The sequence below is a fragment of the Drosophila hydei genome, unplaced genomic scaffold (assembly GCF_003285905.1).
Source record: "Drosophila hydei strain 15085-1641.00,03,60 unplaced genomic scaffold, DhydRS2 tig00000060-arrow-pilon, whole genome shotgun sequence".
In the NCBI taxonomy this organism is placed as follows: Eukaryota; Metazoa; Arthropoda; class Insecta; order Diptera; family Drosophilidae; genus Drosophila; species Drosophila hydei.
In genome coordinates this window covers 5,772,257-5,796,363 of record NW_022045656.1, presented here as the reverse complement: position 1 = coordinate 5,796,363, position 24,107 = coordinate 5,772,257, and the positions used below count along the sequence as shown (strand labels likewise).

The window sequence follows — 24,107 nt, the reverse complement described above, 5'->3', positions numbered from 1 at the left end:
ATTTGTTGCTTGATTCGTATCGTTCTGCCTGTCCCAGCCGAATGCAATCATTAGTTGGCTCTTTGCATAAATTATGACTTCGATATTGCTGCCTGGCAGGATGCGAACGCAGTCAGGAGCAATCGTTCGTTTGATTATGTTATGTAACATTGATGCTTATCGCAGCGATTGAGCGGCCAGCCGAGGGCCTCGTGAAAGGGTATATTGGCTGCCCAGTGAGCGGCAGTCCCCATGTGTATTTATGCTCGCCCACAAGCTAAAGAAGAGCATATTTGAAATTATTTTATGTCTAGCTGACTAGCTGTGCGGTTATGCATATGAAGTCAAGTTTGATGAGCTGAATTTGGGGACTTTCTAAGACATTCACTTATATAAGCCATACACATGAGTCTTACTGCATACACATAAGTGTATTCTGATATTAAGTTCTATTATTTTTTGGATATGCTCACTAGTAGCTTCACAAATCAGGCAGGATCTTTGTGTGTTCTAGTGAAGATCATATATTATATTTTATATATTATATAAGACAGATTGCAAATAAAAACAGCAATTAAAAAAAAATATATATAGTATATAATAATATTATTATTATTTTTAATTTATATTTCATATATTATATATATATATATCATATTATATTATTATATTTTATATATATTATATATTATATTTATGATATTATATTTCTAGTTAATTTTGAGCTAAAGGCTTGGAACTTGATTTAAATATATACTTACAGACCTTCTGAAACTATATCTATTAAAGTTTCCTAAAGAAATACTAATTAAAAATGTATATTAACAGAATATTATTTCTATTTCCATTTTGCTAAATATATTAATTCTAAGAGCTCTTTGCGAATGTGTTCGATTTTAAATAAAACGATTTGTTTCACAGTTTCAACGGCTAGCGACCCATTAGTTAATTAATCTAATTTACCATACTCTGGAATGATTTAAAATGCAGTAAAAAAACTAAATTTTATACTGTCTAACAGCTGAAGTCAGAACTTTTTATCTGCTCTACAGTTTGACCAAAAATAATGTGATTAAAAATAAAAGAATTACTATACGACTTGAGAAATCGAATTGGAATTAAAGCTTTGAGAGTTGGAGGGCTGCAGTCATCAAAGTTTTCTTGAACTTGTCTATAGATATAGCTATAAATTATAGAATATTTCAATGAAGGCATGGCACATGCGAAAATATGAAGCTTTAACTAAAATGTCGACACTTTTTTAAAATTGGACGCTTATTAGGCAGTCCCAAACTCCCGAAAAAAAGCTCCAATTTGTTAAGCAATGCAACTATAAGCTCATATATGATCCGGCTGATATCTAAGTTAACTTTTATTTTAAGACTCTATGAACAAAGGGAGGATCTCCTAGACTATATATAGATAGTTATAAATGTATAAAAATATTTATAGTGAGACTTGAAGTTATTTAATAAAAAACACACGCATTTTGATTGTATTCAAATTGTTTTTATTTTAGTCATGTTTTTTTTTTGTTTTATTTTTTATTTATTTTTGTTTTTGTTGCATTTCAATTTGTATAACCTAATTTGTGAAATTGAAAATCGAAGATATTAAACAAAATAAATTCTAGCTTTCAAATTGTTATGTCGAAGTCGTGTACTATACAAGAAATGTTGATTATTATCATTAGTGTGTTTTATTATTATTATTATTAATAATATTATTATCGCTGTAGTAAATTGTTACCAAAAAACTCTAACGCAGATTATGCATAAGAATACATACATATATATATATATTTTTTTTTATATATGTATATGTTATATGTTATATGTACGTGTATATATAATTATATATTTATAATTTATATGTATGCGTGTCTAACTTGCTGATATGGGATGCTAAAATTAGGGGGGCTTGTACAATACAATACAAAAATTACACAATTTTTAATACGCGAATTGTTTACAATATTTAAGAGTAAAAGTAAATTTTAAACCTCACAGACTCACTTTAATTACAAACAAACATTTCATAATTATCTTTTATTGTTTAGTCAGATTTCAGCAACGTTTAACGGAATCCAAAACTGTTCGATATAGGTATATGAGGGGGCGGGGGTGGTGCCAGGACTCAGCTTCATTTGAATCCTGTCTGCTGTTTGCTTAACATTAGCGGAGCTTCCGTTTATTGTTTGTTGTTGGGTTGCCGTTTGTTGTTGTGATTTATTTGCATTATTTGTTGAGTGTCACTTTCATTAATTTGTACATCAACGAGAATTCCCCTCACACCTGTTGGCGTGGCGTGGGATAACACTGGCGTCCTGTCGTCTAGAACCAGTACAGATCCTTTGACGACTCCTGCACTTGAGCCTCCAGACCTTTTTGTGGCCAACGAAATCAACAAAGAAAAGAGCCAAAGAAAAAAAGGAAAACATTTCATTAAAGCACAATCTGAACAGAGGTCAGAAGTCATTGCCATTGCCATTGCCATTGCCATGACAATGGCACACAAATGCCTCAAGTCCTTGCCGCTGGAGTCGAGTGAGTACGCACCTGCCATTGTCGGATAGCTCGAGTAGGCTGCCGCACTCTCCAAGGCGTGCGCCGTCTGCTGGTCGTGGTGTAGTCTGCGAGGAGGCCAAACAAAGCGTTGGATTATTTAGAAAGATATGCGAAAAGCAGATCGAGCATTTAAATATGTGTTAGCTTGGCTTTAAAGAAGATACAAATTCTTGCAAATGTTTCTAGATAATATATTATTATCTAAATAATATATATTATCGAGCATTGAAATATGTTAAAGAAGATAAAAATTCTTGCAAGGGTTTCTAAATTATATATTTTATTTATAAATAAATAAATAAATTTTATATGAGTTGTTTTAAGATATTACACAAAAGTGACTCTGATGCTTCCCCAGTAGGCCGTTTCGACTCCAGTTTACCTGCTCTTATTTAATCTCTTCTGATTTATTTGCCGACTGAGCGAGCTTTTTGTCTGTCCCACCGCCTCGCTGCTAGTGCCATGTTCTTTCTTCTTCCTTAACATAATGTTACTTAACAGTTGTTCAAACTAATGTTATGCTAACATTGAATGTAAATGGAGTAAATTTTTGACCTATGTACATAGTCACTTAGAGTAATTTTTAAAGATATAAAATAGTTGAGTTTCTGCATATTATGAACTGCGTAAAAAGCTTTATTTATGGCTTGATTTGCTAAACAGAAACTATTTATACGAATTGAAAACATATCGTTTCCTTATCCTTTTTGATTTTTGATAGAAATGTGAAAATTTGATAAAAATATGAAAATTGAAAATTCTGATCCCAAATAAGGATCAGAAGAATTTTGAACGTGAATATTTAAATAATTTAAATGAGGTTTCATAATTGTATATATAGACTGAAAGTATTTTATATGGAAGTACTATTAGTATTATATTACTATTATATATATATATATATAAATATATTTTTTTTATATTTATTTATATATAAGAAATTTAATAAAATTATGTCATTCAATTTATTTGAAAAGGAATTTAAATTTAATTTAATAATAAATTAAAATTTAATAAATTTAAAATTTAGTAAAATATATTTAATAAATTATTTTATTTTTATATTTAATAAATATTTTTTTATATTTGTTTATATCATATAAGAAATTTAATAAAATTATTTCATTCAATTTAATTTAGAAGGAATTTAAATTTAATTTAAAATTTAGTAGAATATATTTAATAAATTATTTTATTTTATTATTTAATAAATATTTTTAAAGAAATTTAATAAAATTATTTCATTCAATTTAATTTAAAAGGAATTTCAATTTACTTTAATATTAAATTAAAATTTAATTTAAAATTTAGTAAAATATATTTAATAAATTTCAAATTTAATAAAATTTAATAAATATAATTTCAATCTATATATATGTGTGTATCTCTAATCCAGAAAGCAATTCATCTGAACTTTCTCAAACACACTGTGCGTTTCCCACTCCAGCATGAAGATACAGATTGAAGTTATATATGAGTTAAAGCTGTAATCTGTATAATATATGCAATATATATTATAAATAAAATCTGTTTAAAGGTGACTCCTCTGGGAAAGCCTATCTTAAAGCAACTCTAACAAGTTTTACCCAAGTTTTCACCTCTTTTTCACCCCGCTAATTCTTAAGGATAACTGTCAGGCAGGTGCTATTATATCTATCGCCACATTCGTTTACATCGCAGTCAAAATTTCCATTTTAGTTCATAGTTTGGTATATGAATTGAGAATAATTCAGCTAATAGAGCCATAAAAGCTGCCTCGACAATTTAGCGTTAGACTCACCTTGTGCCGTGGCTATACTGCTGGGGCAGGCGCAGCAGGCTGCCGTACTGGGCCATGTTGTGGTGGTAGGCATGCGCGTGGGCTGCATGCGCATGCGCCGCATGCGCGTAGGAACCATAGTGCGCGGCCGCCGCATGCGGCACCCAGGGATCTGCGGCGTAGCCAGAGTCTGTCGCTGTGCCGTACAAGTCGCTAACCTGGATGTGGACAGAGACAGAGATGGGGCGCACAGATATGGCCGGTGAGCGAAATTCGAATTACAACTTATTTTGCCAATGCGTGCAGCAGTCGGACTTGGGTAATTGCGGCACGTATTGCAGTTAATCGTTTTCAGTTTTCGTGGCCACTGTGGCATTGTTTATGCAGCCGACACTTACCTGTGGATGCGTGGGGGCGGGTATGGGATGCACGTAATTGCTGTTCCAGAACGATGGTGGGAAATTGCGACTCGACATTGGGCTGCTGCTATCTGAAAAGAGTCAAATCGAAAAGCGTATCGCTGTTAATCCACAAGCCAAACCAGTTAGCCGCATTTGACTGGCCGACTCTAATAGGCCAAACTCGAGGAGTGCCAGCCAGCCAGCCAGCCAGCCAGCCAGCCATTCAATTCAAGTGCATAATGATAAAGTGAGCAGCGGCTGGATGCTCGCAAATGGCTGCTGAGGGAGCCACGTACTTGTGTTGTCGTCGGCGCCATGGCTTGTTGCAAATAACTGAGCGGAATGTTTGTTGTCGTTGCCGTGTTCAGGATCATCACTTGTATTAAATGGTTGTAAATCTACGCGCTTATGAAATCGCAGAAGACGAACATGCAGACATCTCCATTATGTGTGGAGAGCGAGCGAGTGGAGTAATGGAGCTGCTGCTGCTGCTGCTGCTGCTTGGAAATTGTTGCCGAAAATAGCAACAACTTTTGGTTGGCTGACTGGCTGGCGTCTGTGGCATGCATGCATGCACATGTGCCAAGGACTGCAACTGGGGACTGCCGCAGTCAGAGGCAACTGAGGCCTGAGGCCTGTGTACATAGGCGCATTTGCGTTGACAACATTCCAAACTCAATTCAAGAGAAAAATATATACAACAACTGCAGCAGAGTCGCTGAACGGGGCATAGACTCCATGAGTAGCTGTTACCGAGGGTAGGCAGCAGCTTTGAGGATATGTTTCGAACTGCCGTCGCGAGTCACAAGTCGCGACTTGCCACGGCACGTTGTGAGTGTGCCTTGAATGCTGATGATGTGGCTGACTTGCCTCCTGCCTCGGGGCTGCTGCCTGTTGGCTGGCTGGCTGACTTGGTTGGTTGGTTAGCGATGCCGCGTGCCCCATTCAGCTGCGTCGGCTGGCAAAAAGTCGTCATCGTCGCCAACTTTGAGCATCATTCACTCACTCGCCCAACTGACGGTCAGGAATTCCCATTAATGTGCAAACAAGCTGCAGCCACAGCAGCCACAGCAGCCGCTGCAGCCAGCCAAGATTTGACAACACTCTCCCGTGCCGACCGACCGCCCGCCCGCACCGTTTTCACTTTCATTGTGCAGCTCAAAGCGACAGAAGCCGCCAAAGTTGAACTACCTGATAGGCATTCACCTTTCACCTGATCTGTGCCAGCCTAATGAAGTCGCAGCCCGATAACTGTTAGCTGATAAGCGCCGATCGCAGGACACACACATGGCTCGCATCCTTTGTCCTTGTCTGCCTTAATTTAGGGCTGCTTAGGGCTCGGCTGCTTGGACTCTGGCATCTGCGCCAGCGGCGGGTGCCAAGGAATTTTAAATCGAATTCCTTGAGCATCTAATTAAATGCTCGCAGCACATTCGAATATCATATGAAAGTGCCACAGAAAAAGAAAACCGAAAAAAAACGGGGGCCCCGTCCACCACCACCACAACAACAACAACAACAACTGAAGGCTGCAGCTGAGAACGTCTCGGGCCATCTACACATTTTCTCTCGCTGTCGATGATATTTTAGGAGCCAGAACAGAAGCCACAACAACTGAAAGTGCAAGCGTGCCACACACTCAACCTGTGTGTGTGTGTGTGCGCCGTGCGAGTGTATCTCGAGTGAGCAGTTAATTGAAATGCATTTTAAAACCGTAATGAGGAATCTATGCGGCATTCGGCATTGGCACCGCCAGACGAACCGCACAACAACAACAACAACAGCGCACAGCAGCAGCAGCAGCAGTAGCAACAACATCGACCACATCGCATTCCGGCGACATTTTATAGCACATTCCAACTAGATATATCTATATATACATACACTTTTATATATGTGTATATATAAAACAACAACAACAACAACAAGCTGCACATCGCAGCTACAACGAGAAAAATCTATATAAATATACTGAATAGTTTTTAAAAGTGCGCACATCAATGCAAAAATCTCTGTCTGTGTGTGTGTGTGTGTGTGTGTGTGTGTGTTAACCACTCAAATAGACAAATGGCCAAAATGAACTTTAAATACCATTAAGTAGCGTCACAATAAAACTAAAAAAAACCTGAAAAAAGTTTTTGTTTTTTTTTTATTTATTTTTGTTTTGTTTTCTTTTCGTTTGCATTGCGCAAGTTTTACAGCCTGCTTAGTGGGTGAGTGGTTTAGTTGTGGTTCCACATTAACTAAAACTAAATGCTTTTCACAAGCTCTCTTATATACTGTCCGTATTAGTTATTAATAACTAAATTTGAAGTTTTATTTTGTTCTAAAATCCTTTCCATTTCTATTCAATCATTTCAAAATCAAATTCAAACTTAAATTTTTTTTATTAAAAATCATTCTGATTGCCATACTTCATATATACTTTAAATATCACACAAAAAAAAAAACAAATTTGTTTTAATTGTTTCAAGTGAAATATGGAGTAACAAATATTTGAATGCAAAGAAATCTAAATACTTGAAAAATATTTATGCTTAATCAGCGTAGCCAGAGTAAAGTAATCAATAAAACAAATACTATTTAGTCAACAACAATTAGAATTTACTTTTCTAATTGCATCGACATTTGAACATTTGAAAAACCAGCAATAGCTCCATCATCACAACTATCACATTTGAGCTAAATTTGAGCTAATATAACATTCATTTCGCTATTTTTAAGAGACTAGTAAGACAACCTCTTGAAAAGTCCTTTTTAGATACTTAAAAATTCTTTATACATATGTACTTAAGGTATTGATAGATCAGATTGCCACTCACTTCTAACACTTCGGATATAGGCGAACTACTAGATGTTTCTTCCATTGGAAATATTGGGCTTGGACCATCTGAAGTCAATGAATACTTAATTTAACTTTATATTTTATGAATATATATTTATGTATATATTTGTATAACAGTTTAAAAGAATAAAGCCAAATTAACATATGAATTGTCTCTTCTCTTTTTTTTCGTTCTCAATGCTTATATCTCTCTTATCACGTATAGCTCTTATCTCTTTTAGATTCTATAAATATATTCTGCTTTCTCTCTTCTATTTCAGCTCTTCTTTCTCTCTTCTATCTTCTTCTTTCTCTCTTTTCCCTTCTCTCTTCTCTTCTCTCTTCTTTTTCTCCTTTCTCTGTTCCCTCTTCCCTCTTACCTCTTCTCTCTTCTCTCTTCTCTCTTCTCTCTTCTCTCTTCCCTCCTCCCTTCTCCCTCTTCCTTCCCCTCTCCTCTCTCCTCTCTCCTCTCTTCTCTCTTCCCTCTTCCCTCTCCCTTCTTCCTTCTTCCTTCTTCCTTCTTCCTTCTTCCTTCTTCCTTCTTCCTTCTTCCTTCTTCTTCCTTCTTTCTTCTTTTCTTTTCTTCCTTCTTCCTTCTTCCTTCTTCCTTCTTCCCTCTTCCCTCTTCCCCATTCCCTCTTCCTTCTCTCTTCTCTCTTCTCCCTTCCCTCGTCCTTCTTCTCTGTTCTCGCTTCCCTCTTCCCTCTTCCCTCCTCCCTCTTCCCTCTTCCTTCTTCCCGCCTACCTTTTTCTCTCACCTCTGAAATTTCTAAACTCTCTACACTCTCCTTCCTTTTCCCTTTCCACTCTTCACTCCTCTCTTCTTAATGCTCTATTCGCCATTCAAAAATCTTGGCATATTAAAAGTAAATTGCCCAATTCCTTGTTTCAAATATTTTACAATTAGATAAATTCGCTTTTTTCAACTATTTCATATAAATGAAATCTTGCTGTAATAAATTATAATTGTTGGGTGTGCCTAGACCCACACCCACACCCGCACACCCGCACACCCAGACACACACGCAGTCTGTTTCAGGTAGCTCAGTGATATTGGAATAGTGATTGAATCTGATTGGATTTATTCAGGCAACATAAACCTGAATTTGCAATTAACGCGCGTGTCGAATGAAATTTTACTGAGCCAAAAATTGCGCAATCAAAGCCCCAAACTGTGAGCCAAGTCTGCCAAAGCACGCTCCCTGCACGCCCACCCCCTCCCGCCACCCGCTACACACACCCCCGCTGATTGCCACCTGGCAAACTGGCAGCCACAGAAACTCAATAAAAGCCAGCTGAGCATTAAATGCGACTCTGCGATTGCCATTGCCGTTGCCATTGCGATTGCGATTAGCGGTAAAAAGAAATAAAGCCACAAATTGTTCAACTGCTCGTTGATTGGCCAAATTCGTGGGTGGTTACTGAGCTGAGCTGAGCTGAACTTTCACTAGAAGAACACGTACGAAACATAAACATTACCTGGCCAAGCTGCTTAGCATGCAAATGTCTCTGTCTGACGACCAACCAGGCGCTAATTGATTGATTGACCACAATTTTGTGCATTTGCCTTACAGCCATTAGCTGCAATTTATGAGCTTGTCAGACTAAATGGGCAATGGGCATGTGCTCCTAAAATATCCATAAATTCTTAAGCTATATATTTTTGTTAAATAAATATTTAAGAAATTGTTTTTTTTTTTTATTGTAAATTATATGTGATTCGTTTTTAGTATTAAGCAAACTTTCCGCCTGCTATTGGATTGCCTAAGAGGCAATTCAGCTGATATCCTGCTTGTCTTGTCTGTGAGCAAGAGCTGTACATAGATTAGATTCTAGATTTTCTTGGGACAAATCAGGCCATTCATTTTTTGGAATTCAAACACAAAAACTTCTTAAATATCTATCTTATATTATTTTAGAGTTTTCGATTTAAAAATGAGAAGAAAATTAGTAAAAATTTAAATAATTTTTTTTCTTCATAAATGATAAATTGAATTTCCTTATTTTTTGTTTTTAATTAAATTGAAAATAATTTTCAATATTTTTTTTTACTATATAAAATTGTATAGTAAAAAAAATATTGAGAATGTATTTTCAATTGAATTAAAAACAAAAAATAAGGAAATACAATTTAGATTCAGTTGAGCTGGTTTTTGGGTCAGTAAGTATACATATATGTATATATATATATATATATATATATATATATATATATATATATATATATATATATATATATGTATATATGTATATATATATATGTATATATGTATATATATATATATATATATACATATACGAAATTTTAATTTGCATTGCAGCAATATATTTTTTTTTAATTTAAAGTAATTTTTTAAATATATGTACAATTTATTTTTTTATAGAACATTCTATGTTGGAAAATTTTTAAAACTTTACTCTATATTTATATATATATATATATATATATATATATTTTTTTTAATTGTTCATGAAGTGAATAGAATATATTGGTCATGGGCAATGTTTGTTCTGCTGTCAGTGCTTGTGTCGCTCTGCAAACCATTTTGATTGGTTGTAGATATTTGAAATTGGGAATTTATACGCCTCGTTTTATAAAGATTAAAGATTTTTCCGATACGCACATTATATATATATATACTTGTATATATATATATATATCAGCAAGTTTTGCTGGAATCTCTAAACCTTTTCCACAAAGAAAACTGAAATGATAAGAAAACCATTTCAGTTTTTTTTCTTATTGTGGCGTGGAAAATTTGTAAATATAGAAACTTTTAAATCGAGAAGGATATGACATCACTGAGATTTTTTTATTGATTTGATCTATATTCAGGAATTTCCAACTAAGATTCAGTTGAAGTTTTTGCAACATTTCATTTGAATGAAAGTTGTCAAAACATTTTAGCAGCTCGCAACACATGTACTTAGCGTTTCGTTTAGCTTGTCGTGTGTTCTAAACAGATGCGAAAACAAAGAATTGCATATATTTTAAAAATAAAATAAAATGAATATGAAAGAGAACGCGAACGGGAACGGGAACGAGAAATTGCGCGACAGGCCACAAAAGCTGACAGGACAGAGAGATGGGGCGAGAGGGTTGAGTGGGTAGGAGGGTAGGAGGGCGAGGCACTGAGGACTGGGGACAAGCATGAACAAACAAAACGTTTATCTTCATTAAAGGAGGTAATTAATTTTGAAATCGAAAGAACAACCGAGTGGCAAGTGGCAACTTGATTTATTTGGTTTATTGTGCGACGCAATGGCATTCGGCGCTGAGACTGGGGAAAAACTGCAAGTTGAGAGGGCCTTCGGAGGGCGTAGGGCGTAGACTGTATTGTCTGACTAAAGGCACAGGCAGACGCTGATCTTATAATAAGCTAAAGACGCGAGGTTCATTTGAATAGTTGCAGCAAAGCAAAGCAAGGCAAAGGCGTTATCCAGAGCAAGAGACAGAAGCTAATCAGATCTCAGTCTAGGATTTCTCGGAAATCAGCATAGGCCTATTTAGTAGGCATGTTTTGCAGCCACTTCCCATGCCCATTTGCACTTTCATTGGCAATTGCACGCGACATTTTAATAACTCGCTCTGATTCCTGGCTAATTATGAGATTTTGGCCTCGGCTCCGGCTTGATTCTTTTGCTGATTCCGGGTAATTGCGAACGCCAACACGCAAACTGACAGCTGGGACAAGTACATGACATGCGCGGGTCTTTTGATCAACATGTAAATGCTGAGTGTGGGCCGTGCGAGGGGTGCGAGTGAGACTTTGTGGCAGAGCCAGTGTGCACCTACCTTTTGTTTCCTTGTTGCTGTAGTTGAGCGCCCGGGAGAAGTGCTCGTCGACAACGCTGGCCGTGTCGCCGGAGTAGTTGGTGAATACAACGCAGGTGGCCGACAGATATTGAGCGCGTCCTTGGCTGTTGCCGCCGATGCCGGCGACGCCGCCGCCACCGCTAACGCCGCCACCGCCGCCGCCGCCTCCGCTGCTGCTGCTGGTGTCCAGTGGCAGCTCCTTGGACATGGCGCCCGTGGCTGAGCCTACGCCCGCCGAGGATGCTGCCCCCGCGCCATGCAGCGAGTGCGGATGCGAGTGCGCGTGCGAATGCGCGTGCGAGTGCGGATGCCGCGGCGAGTCAGGGCCAGAGGAGCAGGATGATTCGTTGTGATGATGCTGTTGGGAGCCCACCAGGCGCGCTGCAAACAAAATCGTATCAAATATCTCATCAGTTTAACGACAACGATAGTACGGGACTGAGGTGCGAAGCTCATTGCATAGCTGCATGTTGTCTGCTGCATTTCCGCAATAAAATATGATATAAATTATTAAATGTTAACTCGTCGGAATGTCGACGAACAATCTCAAAAATGTGCAAATTAATTAACCACTCTCCCTGTCTCTCTCTCTCGCTCACTAACTGCCTGCCTAACCCTCCATCTCTACCTCTCTCTCTGTCTCTCTCTCTCTCTCACATTCTATACATATACATATCGCTCTCTCAGCCACTCCATCACGTTCTTCGCTACATTTAAACGGCAGCACATTCCTTCAGCCAAGGCGAACAATCGATCTTCGACGCTGACAGCCGCAATGCGAATAAACATGCTTATTTTTATTGGACTTATCGCTCACTAAGCTGGATATCAAGATATATATATATATATATATATATATATATACATATATATAAGACTATCAAACTATATATCTAGCTATATAGACGCATAAAACAATATTTATTTTGCTAGTTCTTAGCATTTTTAACTCTTCAATTTCCTTTTGCTTTTTCGAGCTACTTTTCAATATTTACTAATAATTTTATAAATAAATTTTGTGTTGTATTTATTAATAATTTTGTAGCATTTTTAGTATATTTAAAAATATAATTTTTTCCCTAATTTTTTAATATTTTTCTCAGTAAGATTTACTGCATATTTATTTGCGTATTTCTTTTCATTAATCCAAAGCTAATCTGCATCAGATGCTCAACCAAACCTAGCTCTGATCTTAACTGAATCATTTCTAAACAAGATCGAATTCCGTTCTCTTTAGCTACAACATTTTATTCTTTAGAAAAAATTAATTCAAGTGCTTAAAGTCTTTTAATATATCATTTTATAGCAGTTTCAAAGTATAACTTTATATTTTTAAAATAATATTTTAAATATTTAATCTAAAACATTTTAATTTAAATATTTAATTTCAATATTAAAAATGTTATTTTAAGTGTTAAACATTTTAAAAATGTAAGTTTATAATATTTTATAATTTTTATATTTATAAAATATTTTGTATTATTAAATATATAAATTAATTTGTATAAATCGAATATAGAATATAACATTTTTTTAAATTTTTTTATATAGAATTCTTTTTAAATAATTTAATTTTCAAGTAAAAACTTTGATTATCTGAGCTTGTCTTTATTCATTATGCATAGAACTTTGTCGAAATTGTTAGTTTCTTTAACTATTAGTTATTATCTAATGGCTATTGTCTATTATCCATTGTCTATTATCTGTTACTTTAAAATAGCAGTGAAGCCATTGGCTGAGTCAACAAAGTAGTCTGAGTCGAATCTGAAAATCTAGTCTGCCTTCACGTTGCCTCTAAAGAAGGGATATTTGGGCAAATCAACTTCTGCAAATCTATTCACAACTTTTTGGAAAGACTTCAGATTATAAAGAATTAGCTGTTAATATAAAACATGATTTATTGCTCAGTCTTGCTATGTCAACTATGTCCACTGTTCTTGCTCTCTTCAACTAACAGATGAGACTAGCTAAATGCACATTTCTATTAAGCTATATATAGTATATTATATATATATATATATTATATATATTATATATATATATATATATATATATTATATATAAAATCTCTTATCACTTCTGCAGACACTTCTTATTCAGCTGAGTGCCAACTTACCTTCAGCTTCGCTGCGCGGCACGATGAGATCCTCTTCTTTGGTTTGATGTGTTCGGCTGTGCAGGCCGTGGCCGGGGCCGGCGCCGCTTAGCACGGGACTCATGCCGAGGCCGGCGCTGGAGGCGCTGCTGCCAATGGGCAGATTGGAGCCGAGCAGTCCGCTGGCCGGTCCGCTACCGACGACGCCGCCCAGCTGCAGGCCAGAGGAGGACGCTTGGTTGGCAACGGCTGCAACGGCTGCAGCCGCCGAATTGTGGGCGGCAGCAACGGCGGCTGCCGCGGCATTGGCGCTCACCGATGGCGGCAAAATGGGGCTGCAGGGTGAATGGGAGCTGCCAGAGGCGCTCGAGGAGGCGGCCAGCTGCACGCCCGAGGACGAGTACAGATCCTGATTGAACTGAAAGGCATAGAAAGAGATGGCATTAGCTGTGCAGTCAAACAGTCAGGCTGCAGCGAGATGAGTTATGAGCGCGTCGGTGCAAATTGAAAATGACACAATACGAAAATTTATGTTGATGGAAAATGCAGTGAGGCCATTAAATTTACGAGCGTTCGCATATTGTCACGCAGTTGCCCAGAAAATAAGGGCAGCGGCGGCAGGGGCAGCTAACCCATTTGGGTAGGAGGTCACAGCCCGGAGACGTTCACAAGGCGATAATCACGCCGCAATCTCTACGGCTTGGCGACGTGTCAAACATAATGCGGCGCTCGAGACAATTTACGAGCGCGCAGCGACAACTCCCTTAGCTCCACAGCACTGCCCCCGCTTGCCACCTTTCAGCGTTGCACCTACCACGTCTGCTCGCCTGCTCGCCTGCTCTTTAATGAGCCCATTAGCGCAAGCGTTCTATAAGCGGCCGTTAGACGCGCGGCGGCTTCGTTGCGGCACATTTGCGAGCAAACGCTTCTAAATTTAAAGCAGCTACGCCCACGAGTAGGCGCACGCCAATTATGAGGCTGTCGAGGGGTTAATAATGGGTTAACCAGCACGATCCATTTGAAAAGTGCAGCTAGCATCGACAGCTCGTGGCCCCGGATCATGATTTATGTGCAGCAACCCAATGCGCCGGCTGGCGTGGGTGTGTGTGTGTGTGTGTGTGTGTCTAGCAGATACATTCCACAGCAGCACCAGCGGCAGCTGACACAGTTGCTGCGGCATCTCATTTTATGCTGCGGCCTGTTTACAAAAAGTCTTAATTTGTTGCCCCGCCCCTGCCACAGACACAGCCCCACCTAAAACTAATTAGAAAGGGCAAAAGTTGCCCAGTCATCGAGCAGGACGCGGCAAGGTAATGTATCTGTATCTGCATCGGTATCGATAGCAATATCTGCAGCCGTCAATCGGCTTAAGCACATAATCAATATGTTGCCGCCTGGCTGCTTATCAGGCGACACGATCGCTGCCCAGCGCTCAAATTGGCCCAGCCAAGTGCAGTAGCCGACGTGCGAACAATGCGCAGATACAAAAGTATCTGAAAGAGCAACGGCAACGACTGCAGCTGCAGCGCTTTTTGTTTGACTGTTTGTCGCTTTGTCGCTTTGTCTGTTATTAGCTGCAGCGATATTTCGATTATGCTGAGCGCTCAGCGAGCAGCTCACACGGCATAAATCACCTGGCTGGGGCCAGACGAACCTGCGACATCTCTGACTCTGTGCTGTTGCTGTTGCAGCAGGCTTATCGCTGATCGCAGCCCGGACGGCTTGCTGGCCGTTTTGAAGTGCTCGGCAAGAACTAATGGCGATACACACAATAAATTAAGAGAAAGGGCACACAAGCCTTGCGAAACCCAAAAAAAAAGGAGGCAAAGTGTCGACGGGACGACAAAACAGCGCTGCACAGCTTTGGACGTTGGGCAAATAAACCGGTCACCGGTCACCGGTCACCCGTAAGCGATCAACGATCAACGCTTACCGGTCACCGGGCTGGCTGCTGACTCAATCTGCGATTGGCCAGCCGCAGCCAGCCCTAAGCCAGGCTCGCACTCTGTGTGTGTGCGTAGCCAGCGCGATCTTTTTTGAGTTTATCTGGACCTCTTTATGGTCATGCAAAAGCATAGAATCAGAATCGTGTCGTATCGGTTACTTACATAAAAGGCCAATTTCGATTTGGTGCCGCGGCCTTGTATAATTGGAACTTGCGACACAAGAATTTCTTTGTGCCACAGCGACAAGCTCCCAGCAGCCAAACGCAGGACAGCGAGACCCAAGTCCAGAGACCCAAGCAGCGACCCAAGCACACAGACACAGACACAGAGCCAGAGTCAGAACCAGCCCCAAGCCCAGCACCAGACACAGACACAGACCCAGACCCAGACCCAGTTTCGGATTCAGATTCAATGCGAATGTCCCTTTTGGGCAGCACTGTGAAGCGCTGCTGGCATCGTGAGAACTTTTCTGTACTTGTCACAGCAAAAAAAATCAACAATATCTTTGAAATCAATGTTAGCACTAAAAACAACAACAACAACAACAACAATAACAAAAACAAAACAAAGCGCAAACAAAGCGACATTTGCTGGCGGAATTCCTTGAATCTTCAACTGCTGCTGCTGCGTCCACATCGAAAAACGATTTGCGTTTTGCGTGAATTCTTATGATTTGTTAGGTGGATTTAATTATACCTACTCTCTCTCTCTCTCTCTCCCCCTCTTATTCCTTCTCCCTCATTCTCTCTCTGTTTCTCTGAATGTGCATAAATTGCCTTGCCCAAGGCGCAATGCCCAATGCCCAGTGCCCAGCGACTCGAATTGTGCGTGTTTATAATAATTATGTTTGCACACATTTAATTAACTACATTTAACTAAAAACAAGTCACATTGAGGGCATCTGGCATCTACTACTAGCAATTAGTAGCTTTAACCTTTTACCTTGAATCTGGACTGAAGCTGAGCCCTGTTTCAGTGGAGCTAAACTAACAAATTTTGTTAAAAACTTTACGAAGTAAGTTTAAATTTAGTTTTAATTAATTTTCAATGCAATATTATTAACTCTACATTTTTCTTTCACCTTTAATAGTCATTATTTATTAATATCTAAGCTAATAAACTATTTATAAATCGTTAATAATTTTGTAAAGTGGGCAAAGTTTTGTTTAAATCGGATTTAATTTAATCAAATGTCTTAATGTTGCCAAAGCAAATTAAGCCAGGTTTTTAAAGTTAACTTTAATATAGAATAAGTTAAATAAAATATTATTTAATTTAAATTAAGCATTTGGTAATATTTATTTATTTATTTATTTATTTATTTATTTATTTATTTATTTATTTATTTAAAGCAAGAATTCGTAATATTTTTAGATTTCTTATTATTTTAATATTTAAGTTTTTTTGTTTGCAGCATTTGAAGCTAGTCACATGATCCTTAAATATATTTATATATGTTTTATATACACATATATTTATATATTTATATTTATTTATATATTTATATTTGTGCATATTTAGTGTGCGCTTATTTAATAAATTCTGCATATTTAATTGACAATTTCAATTCATAATATTTATTCTCGCAAGACATTAGTAAAAAAATAGAAAATTATCTTTAAAGCTCAGATCAGATTTATTTAGAATTTGCAGGGGAAAATTATACGTAACTCATTTGGAATGATTTATGTTAAATACAATATAGAAAATGATTTCCTATTTTCACTGGGCTCAGGGTATAAAAACGTGGAATTCTCATGTTTCGTAACTCGAATTGTTAATTGCAAAAATACATTTCAGCTGTCGGACACCATTTTGGTATGGTATTTATAAATTGCTAAATGGAGAGTATTTTGAGTCAAAACTATGTTCTGTTGTCTGTCAATTTCTATGTAAACACGTTCCCCAATGTTATCCAGTAATTCTTTATGTTTATGCAATTTATTCTTGTCACAAAGTATAGAACTTCCTACTGTGTGACAAGAATAAATTGCATAACTGCATACTGTGCTGTGCCTAGTACCAATATGAGATCTATAAACATTTTTTATGTTAATAGATAAATGTGATTTATGTATGTATACATATATATTCTTTTTCATTCATATATATTGCAAAGTAGTGTCCTAATATAGTTGGATGCCTCAGCTTGGTCAACTGCAATGTCGCAGCAGCAAGTCAAATGTGAGCTATACTTTTTTTTTGTTTTATTGCATTTGGTAATAATTATATAAATAATATGTAAAATATGCTAGGCAACATCTGAAACCTTTGTTTATGTATATATATTATTTTGGTCTTGAATGAATGAATTATGGTACGCTGCCTGTCGATTGAATAATTTGTATATATTTATCTTATCATTAAAAATCAACTTTTTCTTATATAAACTAAAGCACAAGGCACACTTGGTATTTAATATAACTGTAAAGTAATATATTTGCAAATGTTGTGCTTTAGAAGACATATAAAACAACAGAATACTTTTCTCTGTGAAAGAAACGAGCAGAAGCTAAGCAAAGTTAGAGGAAACTGTCAAAGAACAGAAAACAGTTGAAGACAAGTGAAATACCTGAATCAAAAATATTTTTTATGGAAAATGCTTAGATTTTAAACGAAAATTTAGAGTACACTAAAGATCTAATCGATGAGAGAATAAAATAATAAATTAAGATTCTTGCCTCAGTCAGCATAGGATGAGCTTATATAGGATGAATGGATAGCTATAGTTAAGAGTTAAGAGTTAAGAGTTAAGAGTTAAGAGTTAAGAGTTAAGAGTTAAGAGTTGGCTTACCCTCTCATATTGATAAAATGAACGACTTGGTCCTGCGCGCCCATACAGATATGGATAATAGGCACCGTACATAACTTCTGGGCAGGACACTGCCATCGTCGCAGTTGCAGTTGCCAACAACGCACTCAAATCCCGATCTGTCGATTGAAATTTGTTCGCACAGGTGTATATTATAATGATCGCACACACGCACCACAGAGGCACCACACGCACCACACTAATCACAGTAATCACAGTTTTCCGCGAGCTTTTTCCACCAATTTTCAGTTTTTCTCTCGCTTTGACAGCCAATTGCTATTCCAATTGCCGTTGGCCGTTGGCCGTTTACTGTTAGCTGTTTCTCTGTTTTTGGAATCAGTTTTGAATCAGTCGCGCCTAGGCCTCGGCCGCCAGGCCGACAAAAATGAGAGAGAAAGAAAAAACTCTGAAGTGGGATGAGGCGACGTGGAGTTAGGACTAATTATAAGACCGGTTTCATAGACGAGTTGCAGTATGCGTGCTTTGTTATTGTATTTGTATTTGTATTTGTATTTGTATTTGTATCTGTGTTTGTCTTTTTTGCCAACTCCGTTGGCAATGGCGAATTCCAGGAATGAAAACTCCGCTCGGCTAATTATATTTACATATTGTAAAACACCATCGCGTTTGTATCAAGAGCTTTAATTACTTTTTGTCTTTACTTATATATATTTATTTTTTGTTGGTTTTTCTTTTGTTTGCTACGCGAACTTCTTTCGATGAATTTTCCTCGCTTTTTTCAGCAGCTTTCTTCAACCGCTTTTGCTTTGCTTCTATGCGCAGGCAATTGCAATTATCATTTCCACATTGTTGACTGCTGTTAGTTGTTGTTGCTGCTGCTGTTGCTTGTTTGCTGTTGCATTGTTATTATTGTTGCTGCTTTCCTGGCATCCATTATGGGGCCGTTCCCTTGTCCGAGTTTCCGTTGAAAAAAAGATCGCTGCAAGACGGCAATGAAATGCATTAAAATTGTTGTTTTGCGTCAAATATACGAGTTCCTCTACACATAATTATTTAACGTATTAGTGCAATAGAGAAGCCCCTTTAAACAAAATCTCTTTACTCTCTAACGGATCTGCAGAAATGCATATGCGAGTAATGGCAGCAATTGTTCTATCTTTTGCATACCTGCCCAACTAATTATATCTGTTTTGGCCTATTTGCAGAGTACTCTATGTTTTCTAGACATATAAATAGATCGTATTTTGAATACCATTTCGGGGAATATAAGAGTTTAAAAAAAGCAACGCTGTAAAAGAAGCGACTAATGCGAACACACATATTCGCATTAGTCGCTTATGTATGTATGTATGTATGTATGTATGTATGTATGTATGTATGTATGTATGTATGTTCGTCTATATATACATATATGACCTACCACACATCTGTTCTATGACAAGCATCTCGAATCTTTAATCTTCATTTGAAGTTCTCATTTCATTCTGTCAGCCAAATTGCTTTTCTAAATAATAATTTAATATACTCTAGACTATATATATTATGTATACAATCTATTAAATTTTACTGCAATTCTCTTACACTAACATTACACATTTCAATTTTTATATATTTCATAAATTATATATGTATATCTTATATATTCATATTAAATATTACACAGCGCGAGGTAAAAGCTTACAAATTTGATTTGAATTGGCATAAATATATTTGCTTCCCATTTTTTATTATTTTATTGCGAAATAAAGTTAATTAATGACTGCCGTGATTCAGAAATATGTGTAAATTTAAATTTAAGATGTTGGACAATTCATAAAATAAAGTTAAGGCTTTGATTTTATAGCCAATTTGATTAAACAATGTTGTTAGATGTGATAAATATTATGAGATGATATTTTACCCTTTTAATTTACAGAGAAAAATTAACAATAATATAATCATATAGATAAGCAAAATAATAATAATAATAAAGTTATTAATAATATAACAAATAAAATAAAATAATTTAAAAGGGTTTGATTGAAACTAGAAATCATTAAGCAAAAGTTGTTCTAAAATAATTTGAAACCTTTACCCAAAATTAATATCATACAATGTTTGGCTAAGAATACAATTTAGTATAAGAACAGAAGAGAAAAAATAAAACAGACCATAAACAATAGATTCTATGTAATCTTAAGTTATTAAAATATCTCTACAAATTTATAATGCAATACAAATTTATTTTCACCGAAATGCTCAAAGCTAAAAAAAATATATAACAAAAAATATATAATATAATAGAATATATAATATATATATAACATATATATATATATATATATGCATATAAATATATATATATATTTATTAAATATATGTAATCGTTTAGTGACACTAATTTACTTTGGCATATTCAATTAATTATGAATGAACGCTGACTTCTACTACTGCATATGGGTATACCTTTATAACTATCAGTAATTAATTAGTTTCAAGTGTTGTCTTCTTAATTAAATCTGTCAGTTTTGTACTCGAATTGTAGCAATACTTGAGGCTGGAGTCTATAATTATCATTGTTTATTTTGTTTTTGATGTAATGATAATTATCTAAAATTCTTGTTTAATTAAGTTTAGATATATATATTTTATATAATCCTAAGCCTATAGTTTTTCGTTACATCTTATATTACACATTCTCTTTTAAAATTCCTTAATTCATTAAATTATTTTTATTTTAGATACAATATAATAGTTTTTAAGTAGGCAAGGCCTGAGCTGGACTTAGGCTAGTCTGATTACTGCTATATATGGATAGACGCTCTAAAGCAAGCATCTTACAAATAGATATTCAAAGCACGTCTAATAACAATTATATTCAAAAAAGTAAATATACTATGCCTAATATTGAAGTATATATAAACGAGTAATATCAATATGAATTGCAGCAACAATTTCAAGAAACTTTCACAACATTGCAACTAAATTTGATTATGCATTCTATGCCTTAACTAAGATGTTGATTAAAATATGTCTAACTTGTTCAACATTCAACGTTTTATACTTTTATATTACTAAAGTTTTATATACTTACGCCTCAAGAATACAAAATTTAATCCAATTCTTGCAAAATGTTTTGCTCTGTGAGCTGTTCTCGATTTGTAACTGTTTCATGCACTTTATAAATAAGCAGAAATATATATATGTATATATAAATATGTATGCATATAGATATATATATATACGTTTGTATTTGTATTGGTACTGTATAAGAGCAACACTGGGGGCTTTGTTTGATTCACATTTGGTTAGATTTGCACAGACAGTGACGGTTTAATGCCGTCGTTAAAGCACGCGTTTTGCGTATGGGTTGCAGTTAATTTAAATAGTAATTAAATTTATAAGCACCGGAATTTACACGTGAATTTTTAAGATTTTAACGCTGCTTTTATGGCTGCGACGAAAGCGAGATCGCTGTGGGGCACGGATGGGGGGGAGCGTGAGCGGGAACGGGAAGCGGGAACGGGCAAGGGAACCAGATCGGAAGGCGAAGCGTACACAAAAACATTTGCTCGCGCACTCAATGAAAATATTTTCGCTAAATCCACAAATGCCAAATTCCATAAATTCTTGCGACTCGGCAGCGCGGCAAACGGCGACGGAGACTGCGACGGAGACCGCGCCGGAGATGGTGGAGACAAACGACCGATGCTCACATTCGCTTTCGCATTCACAATTAGTTTACGTTACGTCTGCAGCATTAGTTTAGCTCCAAGTGAAGGTGGAAGATGCATCGACGCCGATTTCGAATAAATCTTTTAATTACACTCAAACAGAATTGCATTTGCTGCGATCGCTCACTTTTTGGCTGGGCTTGAGATGAGTGCGCGTAGAAGAGAACGCGAGCGGAAACGCCGCTGCCGCTCGATTGGAAGGGAGAAAACAAACTGGCTGCCAGCTGCTGGCAGTTGTTCGATGGATGCAGTCGCGACGGCGGCAGCGGCGCAGCAGAAGCGCAAACAAAATGGCATTTCGAGTAATCGCCGTCTCGCTTGCCACTGTCGTCGCATGCAACAGCCAGAGCGAGACAACTAGTGTGGACGCTGTGCGCTAGCATTTAGCAACGCCTACTTTGTTTATGTGTGTGTTAATGTGCCATTTACGTGCAGTGGCTGTTGTTGTTGTTGTTACTGTTGCTGCTGTACTGTAGCTGCTGCTGTTAGTGTTAGTGCGCGGTGTCTGAACAAACGATGCCGCGGTGTGAAAATAAAATGGAGTGCGTCTCAATTGTGTCTTGAAGTAGACGGACTCTCGTACTCGAATATCAGGAAATATTTGCTCCTGCCCTGTTCTTCTCTCTCTTTCTGTTCTGTTGTGTTCTGTTCTGTTCTGTTCTGTTATGGTCGGGCTCTCTGCTGCTTGTCGCACTGTTGTCTGATTTTAAAGTCCGTTTCGCCGATAGCAGAAGCCACGCACAGTTGCTGTGCAACACGTACGTACGTAACGCACACAGATTGAAAGGAATTTGTATTCGTCCTTTTGTTTGACCGAAAAGTATTTGCCAACTGTGTCAACAGTGTTCCAGTTGGACACAACGTGACGTATACGTACGTTGTATTGATAATAATCTGATTGAGACTGAATAAAATTTATTGTGTTCTCCCCGTTGACAAGGTGTTTGTGGATGTATATGAGTGTGTGTTCCCAGCGAACGCTCATCCGATAAGTTGAAAAGAGTATGTCAAACAGCTCTCAGTGAATCTTCATCAGGCTCATGGACAATGCATTAACATGATTGCTTTATAATGAACTCTTAATCAATGACTGACAGAAATAAATTACACAAAATAAGAACTTTAATTATATCAATAGCATATGTATTTATTGCATGCTATGCTTAAGTTATCTTATAGTAGAGTTAGAGTAACTTTTTATAGATTTTTATGCTGCAAAAATTCACTTTCAAATATATTAAAAAATAAATCAAATCAGTTTAATTGAAAAAAAAATGACATGAAAATTATACTGATAAATTATTTGTCTTTAAGATAATTTCTGTTATTTTAAAAAAAGTTTTAGGGACAAACGAGTTGAAGGCACACATAATAGACAGAATTACAGCCATGATACCGAAGCTGCGACTCGCATAACTGATGCATTTTGGCTATAATTCTATCTATGTTATATTCTTTCATTTAGCTTCTTCACTCTAAAGACTTAACGCGGTCATCTTCGTTTCTTCTTTTCATTTATCATATATCACATATCAAAACTAGAAAAATCTTCATGTAAATAAGTTTTTTTAATGATTTTTAGCTACTTGAATATTTTTCTAATCTGCAAATATACGACATATTATATTAAATTCATATAAAATTATATTTACTAAATTATTGAATATATTTCATATTGACAAGGAAATCTTGAAAATGTTATGTATGCTTTTTAAAATACTATAACTAACATTAACTAAACGCATTTTTAAATGCTATTAGGCAAAAAATTCAAATTAATTTAAGCAGCTAGCAGAAATATGACCAAATGATTTGATTTATATTAATTTGCTTTATATTCTTATATACATATATGTAAAAAACAAAATATATATATAGTTTACTTGATATTCGATACATTATATTAATCATTTGACGAATCATATAGAAAAATGAATAAACTTTGAATTTTATATATTGTTTCTTTTCAATTTCGAACTTAATCTTTACTTAAAATAAAAGATAGAACAAAACCTTTAATAATCATGCACTAGAGCAAATGGATAAGAAGGTTAAGGGCTTTCAGATCAATGTGAACTTGACTTTAAGTACGCAATAACATATTCTCAATACATAAAACTGGTAGTCGCAATTCATGATAATTAAAAGCAGTCTAATATAATATTCGATTAAGGGTCAAAACGGAGAGCGAAATAAATGCAACAAAAATTTTAATGAAATAAGAGACTATCAA

General features: G+C 36.3%; 1 protein-coding gene across 3 annotated transcripts; it reads right to left on the bottom strand.

The window, feature by feature from the left end:
• Positions 1 to 1,860: 1,860 nt before the first annotated feature.
• LOC111592699 (protein vestigial) lies at positions 1,861 to 22,695 on the bottom strand. 3 transcript variants are annotated; one of them, XM_023305081.2, is made up of 9 exons: positions 22,002 to 22,695; positions 21,235 to 21,317; positions 18,183 to 19,140; positions 13,464 to 13,860; positions 11,327 to 11,728; positions 4,704 to 4,795; positions 4,327 to 4,523; positions 2,538 to 2,611; positions 1,861 to 2,362 (listed from the first exon to the last, which is right to left on the bottom strand). In XM_023305081.2, the coding sequence occupies exons 3-9, from the start codon at positions 18,276 to 18,278 to the stop codon at positions 2,313 to 2,315; spliced, it is 1,308 nt and encodes a 435-aa protein (XP_023160849.1). In that variant the 5' UTR covers positions 18,279 to 19,140; positions 21,235 to 21,317; positions 22,002 to 22,695; the 3' UTR covers positions 1,861 to 2,312. The 3 variants fall into 3 exon arrangements, with proteins under 3 accessions (XP_023160849.1, XP_023160858.1, XP_023160865.1); XM_023305090.2 differs by having other exon boundaries at positions 22,458 to 22,695; XM_023305097.2 differs by lacking the exon at positions 22,002 to 22,695 and adding an exon at positions 21,559 to 21,679.
• Between the last annotated feature and the right edge of the window lie 1,412 nt (positions 22,696 to 24,107).